The sequence below is a fragment of the Brienomyrus brachyistius genome, chromosome 22, assembly GCF_023856365.1.
Source record: "Brienomyrus brachyistius isolate T26 chromosome 22, BBRACH_0.4, whole genome shotgun sequence".
NCBI classification, from domain to species: domain Eukaryota; kingdom Metazoa; phylum Chordata; class Actinopteri; order Osteoglossiformes; family Mormyridae; genus Brienomyrus; species Brienomyrus brachyistius.
The window spans coordinates 13,600,017-13,620,416 of NC_064554.1; the positions used below are offsets into that span (position 1 = coordinate 13,600,017).

Below are 20,400 nucleotides of genomic sequence, written 5' to 3' on the forward strand. Positions count from 1 at the left end.
CAAGGTTAAGGTGAAGCAGGATGACCGGAAACCAGCCAGGTAGAGGGCAGAAGCTACTTTCTAATGCCAGAGAAGATCGTCAACTTATCGGACAGTTTCTCATGCATCATAGGATGACCTATGACCACACTAACCCTCCAAGCAGGATGCTAAGGGCCAGGGGAAGTACATACAAAAAAAGATAGTGATTTCAGTCGGTCGCAAGTTACAAGAAGATTTGGTTTCTGTGAGTCTGTGAGTCAATAGTTGAGGTCGATGGGCAGTTTGATCTGTGATGAAAGTCAGTCAATTATTTATAATAATTGTTATATCATAATTATCAGTGATTATTGGTATAAATTGTCTTTTTTTTTAATTGCTCATATAATTTTTAACTGTGTTTCCTGAAGACAGAAATCCCTGCTTTATGATATACACTGGGAATTATTTGAAGTATTTTATTGACACCTATTCCACTATTTTTCGTATATCTACAGTCCCAAATATATTATTTATACTGCTTGTATTTTGATGGGTGGATTTCAAATGTTACATTTTTTTCTAAAATTGCTATTAAATCATTTCAATATGCGTGTAAGGTACATAGCATACGCATGTGATATATTTCAGGGTGCCTTGTTTTATGATCTGGGAAATAAAATAACCCATTTGATGCCGGTGCTTCGCTCTTCCCAGTCTGTGCGTCCGGCATTGCAGAAATATTTCACATGGTTGTCAACTGACGGTTTCGCCGACATACTCATACCCTGCTTGCCAACACCCAGGACTCCATGCATGCCGAATGATTGGATGATGAAGCATGCGTAGACATCGCACTGCGTCGTGATTGGTCACGTCGCCCGGCGTACGTCTGTATCCATCGCGCAGGCGCCGCCTCCCGTGACATCACTTGGTGGGAAAATGGCGCTGGGGTCGGTGGTGTTTGACTGTCTGAAATTTTCGTTAAATTAATGTTAGCTAGAGTGGTGTTTCTCTCATCAAAATGACGCTAAGATGTACACGCAAACACACTTTAAGTGTAAAGACGTTTGATTAAAGACAAAATGAAGCGTAGTCGCGAAAGAGGAACTGCTAGGCATCTAGCTAGTTAGCCAATCCAGCTACCTGGTTTACGACGCAGTAGAAATGAACGACAATGGCAATGATGCGGGTCGTTTTATCTGAAACATATTAACGTCTCATTTAGCAAGTTTAATAAAGCCATACGTATTTATATATTGTAGTAATTACAGTGATTGAGATGGGGATCCGCGGCGCATGTTTGATGTGGGTATCGATTTTGGTCCTGTCGGCACCGAGGTGGGCTGAGGGAGCACCTCTTCCGCATTCAACTACAGGTAAGCAGCTTTCTGCTCATAATCATAGTGACACTCTTTCCAGTGACTAAGTGAACAGTGAATGTTTTCAAAGTGGCAAGATGAAAATGATTGATATTCAGCGATTAAATTATTTGGGCTTCTACTCACGGCGATACCGGTTCAGAATACTGTTTGTTTACTGTGTACGTCTCTACTTCCATAACGGACATAGGGCTGTTTGTTCCTGTCAGTCTGTCCGTGATCTCATTTCCATCTTTCATACGTATGGCAGTTCATCTCTGAGTTGTATCGACTGATGTCCTTTTAACCTTTTTGGAATCGTGGGTAAGAGGAACACTGCATTCTGAAATTATTAATAAAATTGGCAAACATCATTCAAAGTAACCAAAACGTAATGTTTGATAGTTTAGCTATGTGTATATTAATTTAGGTAAGCATTAGTTTATAATTAATTTTCTAAAGAGATCTCTGGCAAGTAAATCACCAGCACTGTGGGTTTATGAGCAGTTGGATCTGCAGTAATTTTGTAAACCTGTACTCATGTACAGTGGATGCGGCCTAAACTCACAAAGCTAACCTGCTGCTCTGTTTATTGGTTCCATGCAAAATGCATTTGGAAGTGGGGTTTATTGGGAGCTCGAACCCTCTTCCTTCTGTGGAACTGATGGGTGATTAAAGAAATGCAGGGAAACTGGCGTTTACCCGATTTGCTACGCATGGGTAGTCACTGTTGTGAAAAGCAGCTTTAGTAACAGCAGAGACGAGTAATGATTCTACTAAAGTTAAATATTTGGGGTCCAGTGAAACCGAGGGCTGCAGTCAGATACTGGGGTTTGCTAATTGGGGGCTGTTTACAAAATGACCAGCGTTGGTGCCAGTGTTGCCTATATTTCAGCGTCGACCTGTTGTAGAGCTGAAATCTAGCAGTCATGATATATCCATCTTCCCGTAACCTTGCGTCCTCCTTTCATATCAGTCGTGGTAAACAATTAACTTGTGTAAATGTTTAGCTTTCCGTATTGCTGCTTTCACATTATTGTGAATTTCCTGGGTCACGTTTCCATGTTCTTCGCCGAGTTCATGCTGCACGGCCATTTAACAGATTTAGCTTCTGTTTGCAGGTGAAGTGTAGCAATTGACTGTGAAGTAAAATGAAATGGAATGCAGCATAACATGCACAGCAGCCCTTCCCCGGGCTCATTAACATGACAGCTGAGCCGCCTTGTCACACCTGGTTTCTCATCAAAAGATATTTCACACTTCTGACCTTTCACCCCTTTGAGCTGCACTTTGATAGACTTTTGTAAAGGAAGAGGCGGCTTTGATGTTTCCCAATGATAGTTTCACTTCGATTAGTGCAGTTGGGTCAGTGCTGTTCTCCGCATGCGGATCCGCCACAGCGGTTGTGTTTTGATGGACTAGGTGTGGTGCAGCACCCTAACCAAATGCAGGAAAATTAAGTGTCAGTTTTCATGTTACCATGAGCACAGTAGTGTTTGGGAAATATCATGCAAAAGAATAGTGCGGAAGACCTAGTTTGTGTATTTACACAGCAAACGAAAAGGGGAAAAAAATGTAGATATTTTTAAATGTCTCTCAAAACATGATTATTTTGCTGCATAACCTTGCTGTTGAGCAGGTCAAGGAGAAACAGACTAATGATATTAGTCAAGTATCATTTCAGCTCATCTTCAGTCATATAGTTCTGCTGTAATTTGGGCTCAGCTCCAGCTGCTCGTGAACCTGTTATTAGAGTCAGTCTGTGTTTCAGAGGTGTTATATAAAGAAACACAATGTTTGAGTGAGGAGAACCTGTATGTTCAGTTTACACTGAGCAACACCCGTCATTGTGGCAGTAGGCTTCAGTGCTATAAGTTTTCCGTATCACAGTGTGGATGCAACAGGACCAGGTTCCAGCCCCCCCCACCCATGTGGTGAAGTGTCACTTTGCAGAGTGGAGTTACCCATATAGATGATACAGTGAATGATGTTGTCGTTTTTCAGGTCATTGGAAGTATAGACTGTATGTATAAATGTTTCTGAATGACACTGAAGTTGTTGGTTAAATACCACACTGGTCTGTCTTTCCCTACTTCTTGGAAAACTCCCTGTTTCATCTTTACCCTTCAGGCATCTCGTTCTCCTTTTATATGTAGAAGCAAATTATAGCGAAGATAGAGCCACAAGCTGCAAAAATCATGACCCATTAACCAGTGTTAACCATCAGGCTGTATCTGCCAAAAAGTCTGATCTACTGGAAAACAGTAGACCTCATTATTTATGTATGTTTACAGCATAGATTTATGTAGCTCTTTGGTTGGCTTCTCTCACTTGCGCAGAAGGAAATCGTATTTACGTGTTATGAAATAGCTGAGTTTTGCAAACGGCTGTTTATCACCCACCCCCATTTTTGTAAGTTAGGTTTGACCTGACAAGCCCAAACACCTTCACGTTGCCACACAGGGATATGAGTTAATTTTTTACAAGGATTCCAACAGTAAGTCTTCTAGGTGTGTCACTGCCGTGCACCTTGACCACCGACTCCTGTCAGCTGTGTTACTGTCATACGTGACGGGTGCCAGTGCTGATTCAGTAACACTGGTGCAGAATCGCAAGCTGTCTGTCCTGCTTTTAGCATTACCAATTTGATCTGATATTGACCCTTGTACTGTAGCTGTGCGGCTTAATTGCTTAATTGGTTCTCTCTCACAGTAACATTTAATTATGTTAGCATAGCTACTGTTTTTTCCCCAAGCTATTGTCAGCAGCATAACATGACCTGGAACCTTCATGTACCTGTGTACAGCTTCTTAGCTAATGTATGTCTGTGTCCTTTGGAACAGTATATTATAAACTTCATGCAATATGGACAATTCCATGTGTGGTATAATTCATTTCATTCGAAGTTGTATAAGCTATACAGGATTCAGGTCTGGTGGTCCTGGTGTCGCTCAATCTTTTAAACATGGCTTTCTGTGCTGTAGACGGGTTTCCTGGTCCCTCCCTGGAGCTGGTGGTGGTGCTCTCTGCTGCCGCCCTGGTGGTGTTGGTTGTCGCGGTGATCAACTGTGCAACTTGTTGCAAGGAGCAGGTGATCAACTTCAAGGTGAGCGGAATGAATAGGGCATCTGCCAGCCGCTGGGGTTCAGGCCTCCGTGTGACAGGTGTCAGTCAGTCTGTATTTGAGAACCACCACAAAGTCATGGCCGCTGATTGACTGTAGTTATCAATCACTGATGAGGCACCTCGCACATGTGAAGATTGAAGGCCTTCAGTTGCTGTGCTCGTGGATCACCACAAGGGGCAGCCTTGAATATGACAGCAGTCAGCAACCAAAAACTGAATCCCTTCCAGATTCAGGATATATATGGGAGTGAACGTTACACTGTGTTCCCTCACTCAGTGCCTGATAACTAGCATCAGCGCTAAGGGTGCTTCTAGTTTTAGTTTATTTGCTGCAGTCAGGTGCAGCCGTTTGCAGTTACATAAATAACCCGTCAGCTAAGGAGCCGTTGTCGCCAATACAGTGTGACAGGAAGCCGGTCGTCCTGCTCTCTTTCAGGAATTTGAAGACAACTTTGAGGATGAGCTGGATTTCACCCCCCCTGCTGAAGACACGCCTTCTGCCCGCGCCCCAGCCGAGGTCTACACCCTGGCTGTCTCCCCGGTCGCTTTGCCATGCCCCCCCCACTTGCAGCCGCCTCGAAATACAGGTGAATGGGAATCTCTGAAACGGGATCGGTTGTTTTGAGGCGAAACCTCCGCATTTATTTTCCGGGGGTATTGAGTTAAATGCCGAGTAGCTAATGATTGATGCAGGCAGCGGTATTAATGGCTCTGCCTTTTATTTAATAAGACTTCAAAACTCATGGGGGGGGGGCAAAGGCATCAATTATAAGGAAATTCTTTCATTATTCCACTGTTGTTCCTGTACCCAGCTATAAATATTAGTGACTTCCAGCAGATAGGAGGTTTTCGGGCTGTGGTTTCAGCTACTGTGTCAGTTGATGTCATAATATTGTCACTGCGAGACTGATTATGCAAACTTAACCATGCTGTTAGGAAACATGCAGCCTGATGTTTGAAGATAATATTCCACTTAATGTGCTGATAGTAGCATACAGTCGCAGTGCTGAGCTGGACTTTGGACCTCTTCCTTGTTCTAATCTCTCTCTCTCTCTCTCTCTCTCTCTCTCTCTCTCTCTCTCTCTCTCTCTCACCTTTGACTTTGGCAGAAGACCCTGTGCCCTCTCAGGTCATTCGGCACAACTTGAGTTATCTGCAGGAAGTGGGCAGTGGCTGGTTTGGCAAGGTGTGCGCAGTCTGGCTGCTTCTCTCTTGTAGTGTGTGTGTTATGAATTTCAGACCGTAGCTGATTTACTGATGTACAAGATTTTATTTAGATGATACGTCTGCTAATTTACGCTTGTGTGATTTTATTTCAAAGGGACGCTTCTGGAATTTCTGAAGAAATATTTTTGCATGCCCTGTCTCGGGTTTAAAATTTGAAGGGAGATTTTTGTGTGGATAATCATGGCACAATACAAAAAATATTCAGATTATTGTATTCTTTATGCTCCTCTCCCAGAATCCTTTAGCAGAATGTTTAAAGGAAAAAGTTGAAGCAATCTGATTGTAAAGAATAACACAATGGCATTTAATGGTTTATGGTTTTAAAGTCCATTTGGAGCAAGTCCAAAGAGAATCATATGTTACTTTGGGTTTCACCTGTGGCGTTTAACCCTGAAAGGTCCTACTGAGTGAGATGTACACAGAGCCCAGTGTGGCTCGGGTTTTGGTCCAGGAGCTCAAGGCCAGCGCCAGCGGCCAGGATCAGAGCAGATTCCTCCAGCAGGGCGACCCCTATCGGTGGGTATGGGTATGCACACCAGGGCCTTCTGTACAGCACTGATGTCAAACTCCAGTCCTGGGGAGCCAGAGCCCTGCACATTTTTGGGTTTCCCCTCATTTAACACTCCTGATTCACCTCCTTGTGCTAATTACCACACAGCTCTTGAGCTGAATCATTTGTGATGGAACAGGGAAAGAGCTAAGATACACAGAGCCCCGGCCCCCCAGGACTGGAGTTGGACACCCCTGCTGTGCAGCATTTATATTATTTTAGGTTTTAGCGACCAGGTAATGTCTTAGCTAATTTTTCCATAGTAAATTGTCACAGGTATCAGGCAGCTTTTTTTGTTTGTTTTTCTGAAACATTAACCCATTACCTGCCCTTAGTGCCCCTGTATTTGCTGTAACGTGGCGTCTCTGTTCCCAGTGTCCTGCAGCACCCCAACCTCCTGCAGTGTTTGGGTCAGTGTGTGGAAGCCATCCCATTCCTGCTGGTCTTTGAGTTTTGCGAACTGGTAAGCGAGTAGGTTTTATTCTGACGCCGTGAAAATGTTTTGCTTGTGTGAGTGTAGGGGTTGGGGAGTTTGCCTCAGCACTGTTTTTCTGCCCTTGCTCTTTGCTTCTTGAGGCGTGTGTCTCTCGGGGGTGGTCTCTCGGGGGTGGTCTCTCGGGGGTAGTATCTCGGGGGTGGTCTCTCGGGGGTAGTCTCTCGAGGTAGGCCAGGCTTTCTGATGGTATTGGGCCGATCGGCGGGCTGCCGTTATGGGTTCTTTTAGCACGACACACACCGGTGTCCCTGGTCTATTTCGGGCCTGCTGAGAGCCCTTGCCAGAGGCCTGTGACATGTAGCTGTAGTTTAACTGGGACGGCTCGGATTCCTGAAAGTGCCGGTAAAGCAACAAGCTCCTTTTACTTATCGTGTCAGTAACGTCACACTGCACTGGGCCTTTTTATGGCAGTAGCCTGCCGTCCCTCAAAGAGTAAAGCTCCTAGTTAGCTTACAGGTTTGGGAAATGGCTTTACTGTTTGAAGCTTGAGATGTTTTTACAATGCAGCCAGCTATGTGCAGAAATACAGCCTTTTTTTATTGCTAACGCTATAATAAACAGCTCTTAGGTTACTGTATAAATATAAAATGAGTCGTGGCTTTATTGAAGACAGTTTCCATGTGTTAATTGATTTGAATTTATTGTCGAGTCATCTGTGTGTGTGTGTGTGTGTGTGTGTGTGTGTGTGTGTGTGTGTGTGTGTGTGTTTTTATGCACCTGCTTTTGCTGTATGGTGCAGCCGTGCTGATAAGTCTGGCCAGCAGGGTGTGCTGTTCCGCACAACATTATGCATACTCGCCGAACAGCCAGTGATTTCTCAAGTGTAGAGTCTCCACCACACAGTAGACGGAATGAGCATTTCAGTGTAAACTGTACTGGCCTTCCCCTAACCCTTGTTTAGAAGGGTGCATTTCTTGCAGCGTCCCGCAGTTGCCCAGTTCTAGCCCCCGGGGGCGTGGTTCCCGCTGTGGGGTTATCCCCAGAGGGCTGCCTGTTGTGGGCGATGATCTCAGAGCGGCGACCGTTGCGTAACTGTCAGCACGGAGGGTGTTCTGGACCCGTCCTCGGCTCGGGTTTCATCTCCCTGCCCCGTCAGCAGGTGTTTGGATGCTGTCTTTGGCAGAGAATAGTTTGTGTCTGTGAGTTTCTGTATGTATGTCTGTTAGACCGTTCGCATATCTCTCCGCTGTTATACTGGCATCGTGAAAAACTCCGCTTTAGTTTGTCGGGAGAGTTAGTATTGTAAAAGTATTACTTTTATTATTTATATTTATGTTCATCTGAAACTGTATAAAACGATCAGTGATATATAAGATACATAAAATGCCCTACTGATTCTATTAAGAATTGGGGAACATGCTGATAGTGGTGTTCTTGGTATGCCGGCTGCTGCAGCAGGCGCGGTATTGTAGCCGTCCCGCCATTCCTTGTGCATTGGGGGGGGGGGGATGATAGGGCTTGATAGTGCTGAGATGGATTTTTGTTTCCGTCCCGTATCAATGGTTACCAGTGGTAACCCTGATGCAGTACATTCTGGACTGAAATATAGTGCTGTGTGCAACTGGAGCTGGCTGTTCCAGTGGCAGGTGCTGTAGTGATTGACGTCCCCATGGGGGGTTCCCACAGCCGTCGCCTGTGGTGGGCGGAGCATTGTGGGTGGGGCTTATTTGAGTCATACTAGCTCAAAGGGTCTGTGTACTGTAAACGTAATTGGCTAAGCACGTTTGGCTGAGTATTGTACAGTGATTAGAAGGCGGCATGCAGTGGGCGAGAGATAATGAACAGTGTCCCTTGGGTGTAAATTGCTGTGGTATCATCTGTGACTCTGTGTAAGCAGCTTTGCCGGTATTGGGTCCGGTCCTGGACTTCGATTGAACCGGCCCAGCCGGCTCCAGCTGAGCGCATGGAGACGGACAAGCAGTTGTACTGCTCCCTTGTGGTGACACTTTTAAAAGCACATCTGTCTGTTTTCTTCTGCGGCCCTTAATGAGAATGAGCCCCGTGGAGGCAGGACGGCCTGTGACGGTGGTCACTGTCTTCCAGGGAGACCTCCGGAGCTACGTGGCCCGGCAGAAGGGGGACCTTGCGGGTGAGGAGAAGCTGCAGCTGCAGAAGATGGCGTGTGAGATAGCTGCGGGGGTCGCCTACCTGCACAAGCACAACTTCCTGCACAGGTACCCTGGCGTCCTGTGTCGCTGTCGTCATACTGTGCACATGTACGCATAAGCACACTGCCCCAGCTCAGATTCCCTTAAACAGGGGCCTTTCCGTCCATAAATGTCATCTTATCGGCCATTATTATCAAAGTCAGTTTCGTGGCTGTATACAGCTCTATCAGACCAGTCTAGTGTTTGAAGGATCTGCCTCTTCCGTGATGCTGATGTCAGTGCCTGGGAACTTCTTCAGTTAATGGACCCGGATGTCGGGGTTTCCGGCGTCCTCACCTGCCAGGTTGCGGTGCCCCCCCCCCCCCCCAAAGCCGCGACGGGTTCCAGCGCTTTCCAAAAATGGAGGCCTTCCTTTTCGTTTTCGCCCCCATTGCGAGTCGCCGAGCAGGTCGGCGTCGGATGACATGCAGCGCTCAGCTCGTCTGCAGCTCCTGCGGGCTCAGAATAAGCCTGCGGGTGTCGAATTACACAGCTCCCACGCATTGTTGGAGGTCGGGTGTCGTCTGTCCGGGGGTTCTGATGATTCTGCTCTTCTCGTGTAAAAGGATATATTCACATTGGGAGTTTTTAACTGTCTTACGGTTCAAAGGCGGGTAGGACAGACCAATGTACTGCTTCAGTGTCACTCGCCCCGGACATGAGTTATTGACCAGCCATGTGGCTGGTCGCATGGACTTGTGGGATACATATGACCATATGCCCTGTGGCGTGTGCTTGGCCTCGTCGTCGAAGGGCTGGCCACTACATTGAGACATGTGCAAAAATAAAACGATACAACTCCTCGGCTGGTGATGCCGCAGAATGTCTTGTTAATAAGGCCCCACTCATGAGTGGTTAGACATCCCATAAAGGTTTTTACGAGGCCCGGCTCGTAAGTGGAAGGATAACTTCATGAGTTCATAAACGGGCTGGTGTACAGCTCACTGGGTTTGGGGTTTGTATTTGTGTCTGGAAGGTTGTGGGATCCTGTCTCAAAGCCGACAGAGTAGTCGCTTGTCACACGAGCGAGGCCCCTAACCCCATCTGCTCCCAGGCTGAGGACCGACCGGCCAGCCGGCCCTGCTGTCTGATCCCTGGCTTTCCTTATTTCCTTATTTGTACCTTGGACAAAAATGTAAAGAAGTAAATGGGAGAACGTCCCCTAAAAAGGTCTTGTTATGGCGCCCAGCTCTTGAATGGATGACAGTTCCTGGCAAGAGGCCCGTTTCTGGGGCCTGCTTTAGGCCTCCGCTAACACTCCTCTCTTCTCCCTTCAGCGACTTGGCTCTGCGCAACTGCTTTCTCACTGCTGACCTCACTGTTAAAGTAGGAGACTATGGCACTGGCCCCTTGGTGTCCAAGGTACGTACTGCGGGGATCCCAAAATGGGAAAGCTTGTTGCTATCATTTCCAGTATTGTATAATTTGAGAATTATAAGTACAGGGGGCCAAACAGGATCATAAAAACACATCTTGATGTCTGAAAAGGCCATAAGAATGATCAGAGTCAGGCCCGTCTGAGGTTCAGAGGAGCCGGAGCTGAATGCTTGTGTGTAATTCCGGCTGGTGCCTCGGTCTCAGGAGGAGTACATCACTACGGAGGCGGACACCGAGGTCCCCCTGCGCTGGATGGCCCCCGAGCTCATCGGTGAACTTCATGGCGGTGTGATTGCTTCAGAACAGACCAAACCGGGCAACGTGTGGTAGGTTTGGACTTGCTGCTTGCTTATGGCTGTCTAGCGTTGTCCAGCTGTGTGCCGGACTTGTGTGTTGGCTAAAGTCTGAATTTGAATGGACATTTACAGACGTCTTTCTACAGAATGCCCCTTAACTATTGCACAAATGGCATTTCTACGCCTCTGTCCATGCAGCTTCCTCGCACGGGCAGATACAAAGTGTCCCCTTGGCAATTGCAGTAGTTAGTCTGAACCCAAGAAAGCAGACTTCATCTTAGTCTACCAGTGGTGCATTATGGGTACGTTCCTCCAGGGCTTTGGGCGTCACGCTGTGGGAGCTGTTCGAGAGTGGAGTGCGACCCTATTCCAATCTGTCGGACATGGAGGTGTTGGTCCACGTCATCAAGGAGCAGGGCGTGAAGCTGCCCAGGCCGCGACTGGACCTGCCGCACTCGGACAGATGGTACATTTCCCCGCGTGCGTGGATCTCGCTCTTCCCGTGGGTCCCGCGTCCTTTGCTTTGGATATTCAGTATCAATCTTTTTGTTTATGAATTCAAGTATCAATCTAGTTATATTCCTAAATATACACACGTCTGTTTACGACCAAAATCCCTCTGAACGGGAAAAGAAGATTTTATACCAGTTTATACAAGTCTTGCTCATAGTGGTGGGTAACAGGACCCCAGCGGTACCATATCTTGATAATATTAGATATTATTACTGTATGTTGGGCTGTAATTGATTGTTCGGGTTCGAATTTCAGACTTGTCTGTGCTTGACTTTCTAGATTTTTCTAACAATATTATATTCCTTTTTCTCTAATCACCAGAATAGATATTTCTTTCCCTTCATGGTAGCGGTCTTTCTATAGAGTTTGCAGAAATGACTCACGGTATTTTGACACTGGGCCAAGCATCCATACAGATAGAAGAATGAAGAGTTGCTTTCCAGACCCATAGCGATGCTTCCTGAGAGCATCCACTCAGTTGATTTGTGCACTTATTGTTGTTTTTCAAACCCTGAGGTTTAGTTTAGCGTTTTTTGTTCTATTTCACTAAGGCTTCATAGCTGCTGGCAGGTGAAGACTGAAAGTTGGCCCAGGCTAGATTTAATGAGTCAGAATGTGTCATTTTACTACTAAAGACATGCAGCATTTCAAATCATCTTTAGCGGCTTTTGTGATATGGCTGTTGGGATCCCCCCCCCCGACATGATGAGTGGGGACCTCGCTTTTCTCGGTGAAATTTTGCTCGGAATCTCCTGAAAATCTGCCTGCCATGATTTCATTTCGTCCCTAGTTTCGGGGAGGTTTTTGTGGGTTCTGCGAGGAAAATTGAGGATGAAATTGACTAATATTTTTAGCTAAACTGATAAATTCATTTTAATGGATTATTAGAATGTGGTTTTTGAAAGAAATAATGACAGCGGCAAAAAAATATCCTTTTGGTTTTTTGAAAAAATACTTATTTTACATTTTGGACAGTGAAGTAGAAGCATTAGTATCTGCTGGTAGATTTCTTAGTTGTGTGCTGAATAGCTAAAAAAGGCGTAGTGCTGCACTCCTCTCAGCTATCCCCATCCTCGGCAGGTACGAGGTTCTGCAGTTCTGCTGGCTGGCCCCAGACAAGCGGACCACGGCTGAGGAGGTGCACCGGCTGCTCACCTACCTTCGCTTGCAGGCCCAGAAGCAGTCCGAGGAGGACTTCGAGCAGCGATGGGACACCCTGAAGCCAAACCCACCAACCAAGCAGGCTACTCTCAGCCACTCCTCCTTCCCGATCCTGGACCGTTTCAGCGATGAGGTGTTGGCCCGGGAGGTAGATGAGGTGCTGACAGTGACGGAGACGAGCCGGGGACTCAGTTTCGAGTATGTGTGGGAGGCGGCCAAGCATGATCACTACAACAGTGCCAGCGGCGGTGGCCTCGCCATGGACAGCGGATTTAATTACCACAACATGTTCTTCCCCACACAAGGGTACAGTCCCGAAACTCGCATTTTACCGTCTCAGCCTGAGAAGGGCGCCGAGATATTGCCTCCACCCGGCGTCCCTGGAATCTTGCCTGTCTTCGACGCACATGAGGCAGCTACTGGGAATGAGTACTACATTCAGCTGGAGGAGCAGGAAAAGTGCCGGGATGAGGAGAACCTTGTGGAGATAAGTGGGGGATCTGAGGATGGAACGACCCCTGGAAAGCAGCAGTTTGTGGTTCTGCGGGACATTCCCCTGGATGAGTCCAGCACGGATGTGGACTTCTTTCATCGCAGCGTAGACTCCAAGGACTCCTATCTTCACGAGAGCCAGGCATGGTCATCCAGTGATCAAGAGAGTCCCTACCACTCCAACATCTTCAGGGAGAGTGGTTCCAAAATGAATGACTCCAGTACCTGGAGCAAGGGCTTCGTGGAGATGCCGGAACTCAATGGGAGAGGGGTTTCTGTTGGGGACGCAGGCCAGATGTCAGAGAGCAGCAGCTGTTTATTAGCGGACAAACCCGAGGAAACTACTCTGGAGAACCAAGATATAAGGCGGCTTCTGAACTCAGACAAGCTGACAGAAAATTTCTTGTTCCTCAAGGACAAGCACCTAATGAAGGAGGACTCTCTTCTGTCAGAGGAACAGGAGTCTCATCACACAGGTAGTAGAGGAACAGATTCAGCCTGTAATACAGGGAATAATGTCACATCTGAGGACGCAACAGAGAGATTAGTGTCTGGCCTGTTTGAAGGCCCCGTACAATGTGGGGCGGCTTCAGTTTCTGCGAACGAAGAGCATTTGAACCTAAGTGCTGACATAACTGGCTTTTTGGGGCCTTTTAAGAGTACTGAAACACTGGTGCCTTTAAGTTCACTGGTTAAAGCAGAGAACTGCAATAACCAGTTACACAGAGGACATGTCACTTCCACTGAAGATGTTCCACTGCATTCCTCTAGATCTGGGATGGTTGTCCATTCAGACTCTACCTCTGTGAGCACTGAAGTCACTTTCAGTTCTGTCAATGGCCATCATTCCACGGTGAGCTGTGAACCAACCACTGAAGACCTTTTGTGCACTGGTGCCAAAGGCTGCGGCCTTGAGACGCGTTCAGGAGCTTCCCGGGAAGACGAGGAGCCCACAGAAGTGAAGGATCTTTCAGAGCAGTCTAGTCTTGCTTCTTCTGCTGCACATATAAGTAAGACTGCGGGGGGCAGTGGCCTCCCCAGCAGCTCAGCTAAAAGCACTATGGAGGACATTAAGAACAGCTTGAACATTGCACTGTCTGGACTGACCCAAGCTGCAGATTCAAACCCAGGGTCATTAGTCAGTCCTGAAAACAATGATTCATCTTCCTTCCTGACCTCTGATCCTTGTTTGGACCAGATCAGCCAGGACAGTCTGCTGGACAGCACTGTGTCCACGCCATTGTCAACCACTGAGCTTTCTGCTGAGACGCCCGACTCGTCGGACTCCATGGATCCTCAGAAACTCCAGCCCCCACAAAAAGCAGTGGACAGCGGCTATGAAACGGAGAATCTGGAATCTCCGGAGTGGAACTGCCAGCCTGTCACCCCAAACTCGATGCTGCAGCCTGGCCTGCCGCAGATCATTGTGTCTGAGGTGGAAGCCGAGGGTGTACTGCAGGGGCGAGGGACCGGGGACTTGGTTGTGCTGCCTCCCCAGTCAGGTGCTGCTCCTCCTGCCAGTGAGCTTTTGCCAGGGGGCAGTCAAGCTTGCCGAGACTCTGCGTATTTCTCTGATAATGAAGCAGAGCTAGATAAGAAGTATGAAGACAGTGCAGGGAACTCAACCGATGCCACTCTTTGGTCAACAGGGACCTTTGGAAACGTAGCATCAGTTCATCATAATGTTTCTGGGGAGCTTGTAGTAGATACAGAACTGCAGGGTATTATTACCGAAGGGCCAGTGTCCCAACTGAGGAAGGAGATACCGGAACTAATCCTCAGCACCGAGGAGGACTGGGACAGGATGATGAAGGTCGTCATCGATGGTACAAAGGGGGAGCTTGAGGTTTTCCCAGAGCCCAAAGTCGGTCTGGAGGAGCCTTTTTCGATATTTGAGGACCCAGAAGAAGTCGAGAGATCCAGTGCTCCAGGGAGCCCCCCAGCAGATCGAACAGTTCAAGCAAAGCTGGTCCACACAGGAGAGGGTCCCAAACTGAAGGAACCCGACATTGAGGGAAGATACCTGGGCAAGCTGGACAGCATGGACCCTCCAGTGGTGGTAGAGGATGACATAGAAGCAGATGAGGAAGATGAGGAGGAAAACAGCGAGGACTCAGACGACGACGTGCTGGCTTACCGGCTGCATAGCTCCGACTCGGACAGCGAGGACGATGTCCAGTACCCAGTGCCTGTTGTTGTTATGGACACTAGCGACACTCACAAACTTAAGAGCCTGCTGAAGAACACCATCCCCTCCCCTACCAAGTCGTCACTGCCAGACAGCTACAATGCTTCCCCCATAAAGAAGGCCATCTCCTTCTTTGATGATGTCACCGTTTACCTTTTTGATCAGGTACTCTCTTAGTGTGGGAAAACCTATTGGCTAGATTTCCTCATGTTCAATGCATGCCACTGAGCACGAGATTAGCAAACGAGAATAGATAATAAACAGGGAAGCCTGAGATAAATATGAGAAGCTCCTCTTTGCTTCTACTAAAGTAAAATCACCTGCAATTAGTCAACAGAAATCGGAAACCTCATTCCTAGCTGCAAGCTGCAAATCTAGAACGGCACATACCGAAACTGGCTTCTTGACAGTGACGTACATGTATCAGGCAGGGTTTAAAGATGACCGCGGGATCCCGCTGGCTTATGGCGGTTGGTATCTGGCTCTCTCTGCTTACGATGAACCTGTGCTCCACCCGACAGGAGATCCCCACTAGGGAGCTGGGCAGCCCAGCCTTGTGCTCCAGCAACTTGGCCCAGTTCAAGAGTCCAGCATCTTCAGGCAGTTTCCTGGCCCGCACCCTCTCAGAGGGATCCACGGATGAAGAAGGTATTGTACAGTCTGCGTGTGCGTGCTCTTGTACGCGTGCGTGCTCTTGTACGCGTGCGTGCTCTTATCTATGAACATGTATCCCTGTATGAATGCCCTCTTTCCTCCCAGGCGGCGGATTTGAGTGGGACGATGACTTCTCCTCTGACTCGTCCTTCATCTCCAAGGCGGCCGGCAGTCTAGGGGCGTCCAGGACATCCGCTGGCTTCTTCTCACCCCCTACAAGCCAGGCCTCTCCTTACGCCATGTCCGCCGCTGACAGCGACCACGGCTGGGCCTCGCGCTTCTCCATCTCCACTGCCAGCATGGCCCTCTCTCTCACGCACCTCACTGACTCTGACACGGAGCAAGGAGGCGAGTAGCCCCCCCCCCCCCCCCCCCCCCCCCCGCGCGTGTGTGTGCTGCTTTGCGTGGTGCAGCCGCAGTTTACACACAGTCATTCACTGTAGTAATTCAGATAACCAGTCAAGGCCATGTTGACTCAGGAAAAAAGTGAGCTGTCTTCATAACTGAAGATCATTATAATATGTACATACCTGCAGATGGAATAATGATGAACAGCTGATAACAGAATAATAATCAATAACATGCATACAATATACTGTATATACAATATATATATATATATATACACACACAATATTCATACAATATACAGTAACATACAAGCAGGGCTGAGGTTTAAGTGCCAATGGTAAATGACAAGAGTGACTGGGATCATATTGCGACTTACCAGTGGGTATTTGACATGCACCAGTACTGGTATCGGGTCTAATACCATGGTCCTTGTACTCGTCCTTGATGTGTCTATAAACGATACCACTTAATGATGTATCAGTGATGTCGTATATTTTTAAGTTATTTTTTTGACATCTCATAGCCGTAATTGGTATTGGCGAGTACCGGAAAGTGAGCATTGGGACTCAGCATCGATACACTCAGTCTGGAGAAAAATAAAAATGGTTTGTATTTGTGTGAAATTGCAGGGAGCAGTGAAGATGGAGAAAAGGACTAGCCAGCGCGGGGTGGCTCCCGTTCCTCCGTCCGGTCCCATGATGCACCTTGTTATGCGAAGCCCGTCCACTGAAAGCATGAACTGGGCAACCGAGATGCTGGACGCAGGAAGCAGCTGGAATCAGCACTGCATCAATTCAGTTTCCATGTTCACTGCACGGCTCGAGTCGCACTTTACAGTGGCTGGTGTTCTCCCAGCATACACCAGTTATCTTGGTCTTGCTGGGTTACTGGTGGTAAGCTCTGCACTCGGTTTAGAAAATTTCACTGGCCTTGTGATGGCCGGAAGTGGCATGTAGCAGTGAAGGTCTGCGTGCAAGGTGCTCGACTTATTCTTCTGCAAATCATATCAGTGTCGCCCACGCTGTGGGAGTCTCTCAGCCATGTCAGCCACCACCAGCAGCTTCTCATTCACAACGGCCTGGCAATCGGTGCATCGGCCCAGCTGTCCACTTTAATTCTATCCTGTATCTCTTTCCGGCCTATGGCAGGTCTGGGGAATGATTTGTAAGCCTCTACGAGTCTATGGTGCCTCATTCAGCAGCCTGGAAGGGGGCTGGAGGTTACCTTAGGTGTGACTTTCATGGTTGTGTACTGGTGGGGAGGAAAGAAAAAAAAATCAGCTGGTTTATTGAAGAGCTCCCCCTGCTGTGTTCTGCAGGTAACGCATGCTGTTTTCTCATATTGTTCTTTGGCTGAATCACGGTGCCTATGAGGTTAATGGTTGTATTCCTTCCTTTTTATTTATGTGAAAACTGATTAACTACAGGTGTTAAGGCACCTGTGGCCATATGCCCATTGAAGGCCTTGTAGTTAATATGGTTTTAAGAGTAATTTGGCGCAGGTGAAGTAAGTTGAGAAACGGTTTGTGTCAGCCTCCATGGCGATCCCGATGTGAATTAGCCTCTGTGTCAGAGTGAGTATAATTTCCCCTCCTTTTAATTAATTCTAACACTCGTTCATGCTGGATGCTCGTGTTTCTTCCTCTTCCATTGAGAACATGTGTCTGTCTTTGTGATCGATTATCCTCCAGCTGCGGTTTGACCCTGTCAGGGTCACTGTCAAGGATGGATGGATCGTAGGCATCACTCCTTACATTTCAGCTTTTATTTGAACGGTTTCTGGGCAGTCCTGTGTGCCCCCCGGGCGGAGACATCCGCCGCAGAAGTCGCAGGATCGATCGTGTACGTAGCTGAGTGGTGGCTAAAATGCAGGAGCGGGAAGGAGAGCTTTAATAACACATCCGTTTTTTTAAAGGGGAGTTCATTAGAGAACAGAAGATTTCTGCGTTCATTATCGCCTATGGTTTGCAAATGTGAGTCGCTGCCCATTTTGTTGAAGTACAGAAGGCGCTATATTTTAGTAATGTCATCTTTGTAATACCTGGAGTCTGTGTGACAGTCAAACTTGAAGTTTTAAGGATTTTGTTTTACTCAACACTACATACATTTGCTTAATCTTGCACATTTAAGAGATCTAATTGTTGAACTGTATGGATGTATATAAATGTTTAATTTTGTCTGTAAATTGGGAAAGTTGTAATGAAGTTTTAGGTATGAGGTTTCATTTTCTAATTTAAAAGCTTTGTTTAAAAAAAAAGAACATTCTGGAAAAGGTACTCTGCTGATTATCCAGTGAAAGACAGGAGCAGATGGGGAAATGCAGGTCTTTGATGTGTAAATTTGAACAAATTGTAATATTTTTACTTCATATTGATGATCATGCATAGTGTAATTAAATGACTTGTTTATAATTAAATGCACTATGTTTATTTAATATTGGGATATGTCCATTTGTTTTTGTAATGTTGCTTTTTTCTAATAGCAGTCTAACATTCACCTAACTGGCATGTTCCTCCTACTACAGTTTCTAAATTCATTTCTTAAAAAGGGGCGATGTAATTTGATTTGGGATTTCTTAAACCACTACACGTGTATATAGCCTAAATAAAACATCTATTTGCAATCAAAATTTTAAGAAATATAGGACATATTGGTCCATCTTCCGTAATCAGTACCACTAAGTCCAGGGAAGGAAATGACGTGGACACCCTGGATAGGATGCTGGTCCATCACGGTGCACGTGACGCATACAGGCAATGGACAGTTAAACACCCTGGAGGCCAGACCACAGGAATGCTGACCTTCAAGTTAAATCAACCAAATTCTGCAATTCCCAAACAAAAATCTCATGATTCAAGTAATCATGAAACCCCGAGGAAATTTCTACTTGTTCTCCAGGTAATTTATATAGGGTTAATGGTTAATTACGAATTCCAGTTCGTAGCAGAGCTGATAGTCTCAAATTTCAATTTGCAATTAGCCGGGCATTTTAGCTGTCCGCCAGAACAGAGTTACGTGCGTAGTTTAATACGGCCTTTTTGCTTGTGCGTTGTCACTTTGTGCAATGACGCCAGCTCTGTTATAACATTTTTACCAAATAAACGCCCATGCGCCGCAGCGCAGGCCGGGAAAACGCGACGCTGACTCCCGTCTATCTACGCGGTGTATAAGCGCCGGTGCGCCCAGTTTGAGGCGGTTCCCACCAGGGTCGTGCACAGACTTGTCGATGGGCAAGTGCTCGAAATTGGGGCCGGGCGTAGCTTAGGGTAACCTGAGGGGGGGGGGGTCTTTCTCGGTAAATTTTACGTGATTTTCGGTTACAGAAAAAGGGCGACTGCAGTAATTAATACATAACAAAGATGTTCTATATATCAGTCTCTACAAGATTCTTTCCTCCCGTCGATTATTCTCTTTTGTCATGGATAAAATTATTCTGTTGCGGCTATTCGTGAGGAGTTTTTGGGTCTGAAGGTCTCATTTTCATCTTTAAAACTTTTTACCACAAAGATGTCGTGAACAGTGCCTCCTGCTGGCTGCGTATGATTTCTACACTGAGCTTTTAGACTATGTTTAAACCTTCTTAAATCGGGACAAAGAAATGTAAAAAGAACCAAAAGAGACTGTTTACCACTAACACGTAATTTTTGAGGAAAAAAACATGCCACTTCCGTAATTTTTGAGGAAGAACTCGGGGAGGTCCCACTCAAATACATGTCGTATTCACTCACGCTAATATCGAAATATCGCAGACCGTAGTCTTGCCTCAGGACCATCTCGGTACTAATAAACGTATCTGCTCAGAAGGACAGCTACTGTAATTAAATCAATGGTGGCTCATCTTGTCATTAAAATGAGTTACTGCCTTCAACAACAGAGTAAATCATTCTGTCAAATGGGAAAGAAAACGATCACATAGCAGCAATATAATCTGACAGAAAACAGTGAACAATTTCTCAGCATTGATATTAAAATTAGACTTAATCCCGACAGACATGAAGTAATATTAGTTGAATGTGTAGCTCTAGGATGTCTTTGAGGCATATTGCACGCCTGATTCTAACAGGAGTTCATAGCTTACTGTGACTTATTGTCAATGTCAATTTATGTTTGATGTGGGCATCTGTCCATCTGTTTTGAGTTGTTTATCTACTCTGGGATATGGCTGATTCAGACAATGGGTGAGCTTGGACCAGGGAGAATAGGCCCCTTGCAATTCCTTTAGATCAGTGTTTGCTAATCCTGTCCTTGGGTTCCCTCAGACATTCCATTTACCAAGGAAGACCCCCCTCCCGGTCGGCAAAGTTACCCTAAGCCACAGACATTCCATGTGTCAGGGTGCAAAAACGTGGACTGTCTGGCAGGGAGCAAAAACATGGACTGTCTGGCAGGGAGCAAAAACATGGACTGTCTGGCTGGGAGCAGAAACATGGACTGACTGGCTGGGAGCAGAAACATGGACTGACTGGCTGGGAGCAGAAACATGGACTGACTGGCTGGGAGCAGA

General features: G+C 46.7%; 1 protein-coding gene across 1 annotated transcript; it reads left to right on the forward strand.

Moving 5' to 3' along the window:
- Positions 1-884: 884 nt before the first annotated feature.
- lmtk2 (lemur tyrosine kinase 2) lies at positions 885-18,330 on the forward strand. Its single transcript, XM_048990899.1, has 14 exons — positions 885-1,337; positions 4,304-4,425; positions 4,882-5,032; positions 5,555-5,631; positions 6,070-6,188; positions 6,598-6,685; positions 8,762-8,892; positions 10,143-10,227; positions 10,447-10,568; positions 10,855-11,004; positions 12,132-15,057; positions 15,414-15,540; positions 15,652-15,898; positions 16,531-18,330. The coding sequence occupies exons 1-14, from the start codon at positions 1,241-1,243 to the stop codon at positions 16,553-16,555; spliced, it is 4,467 nt and encodes a 1,488-aa protein (XP_048846856.1). The 5' UTR covers positions 885-1,240; the 3' UTR covers positions 16,556-18,330.
- Positions 18,331-20,400: the final 2,070 nt, after the last annotated feature.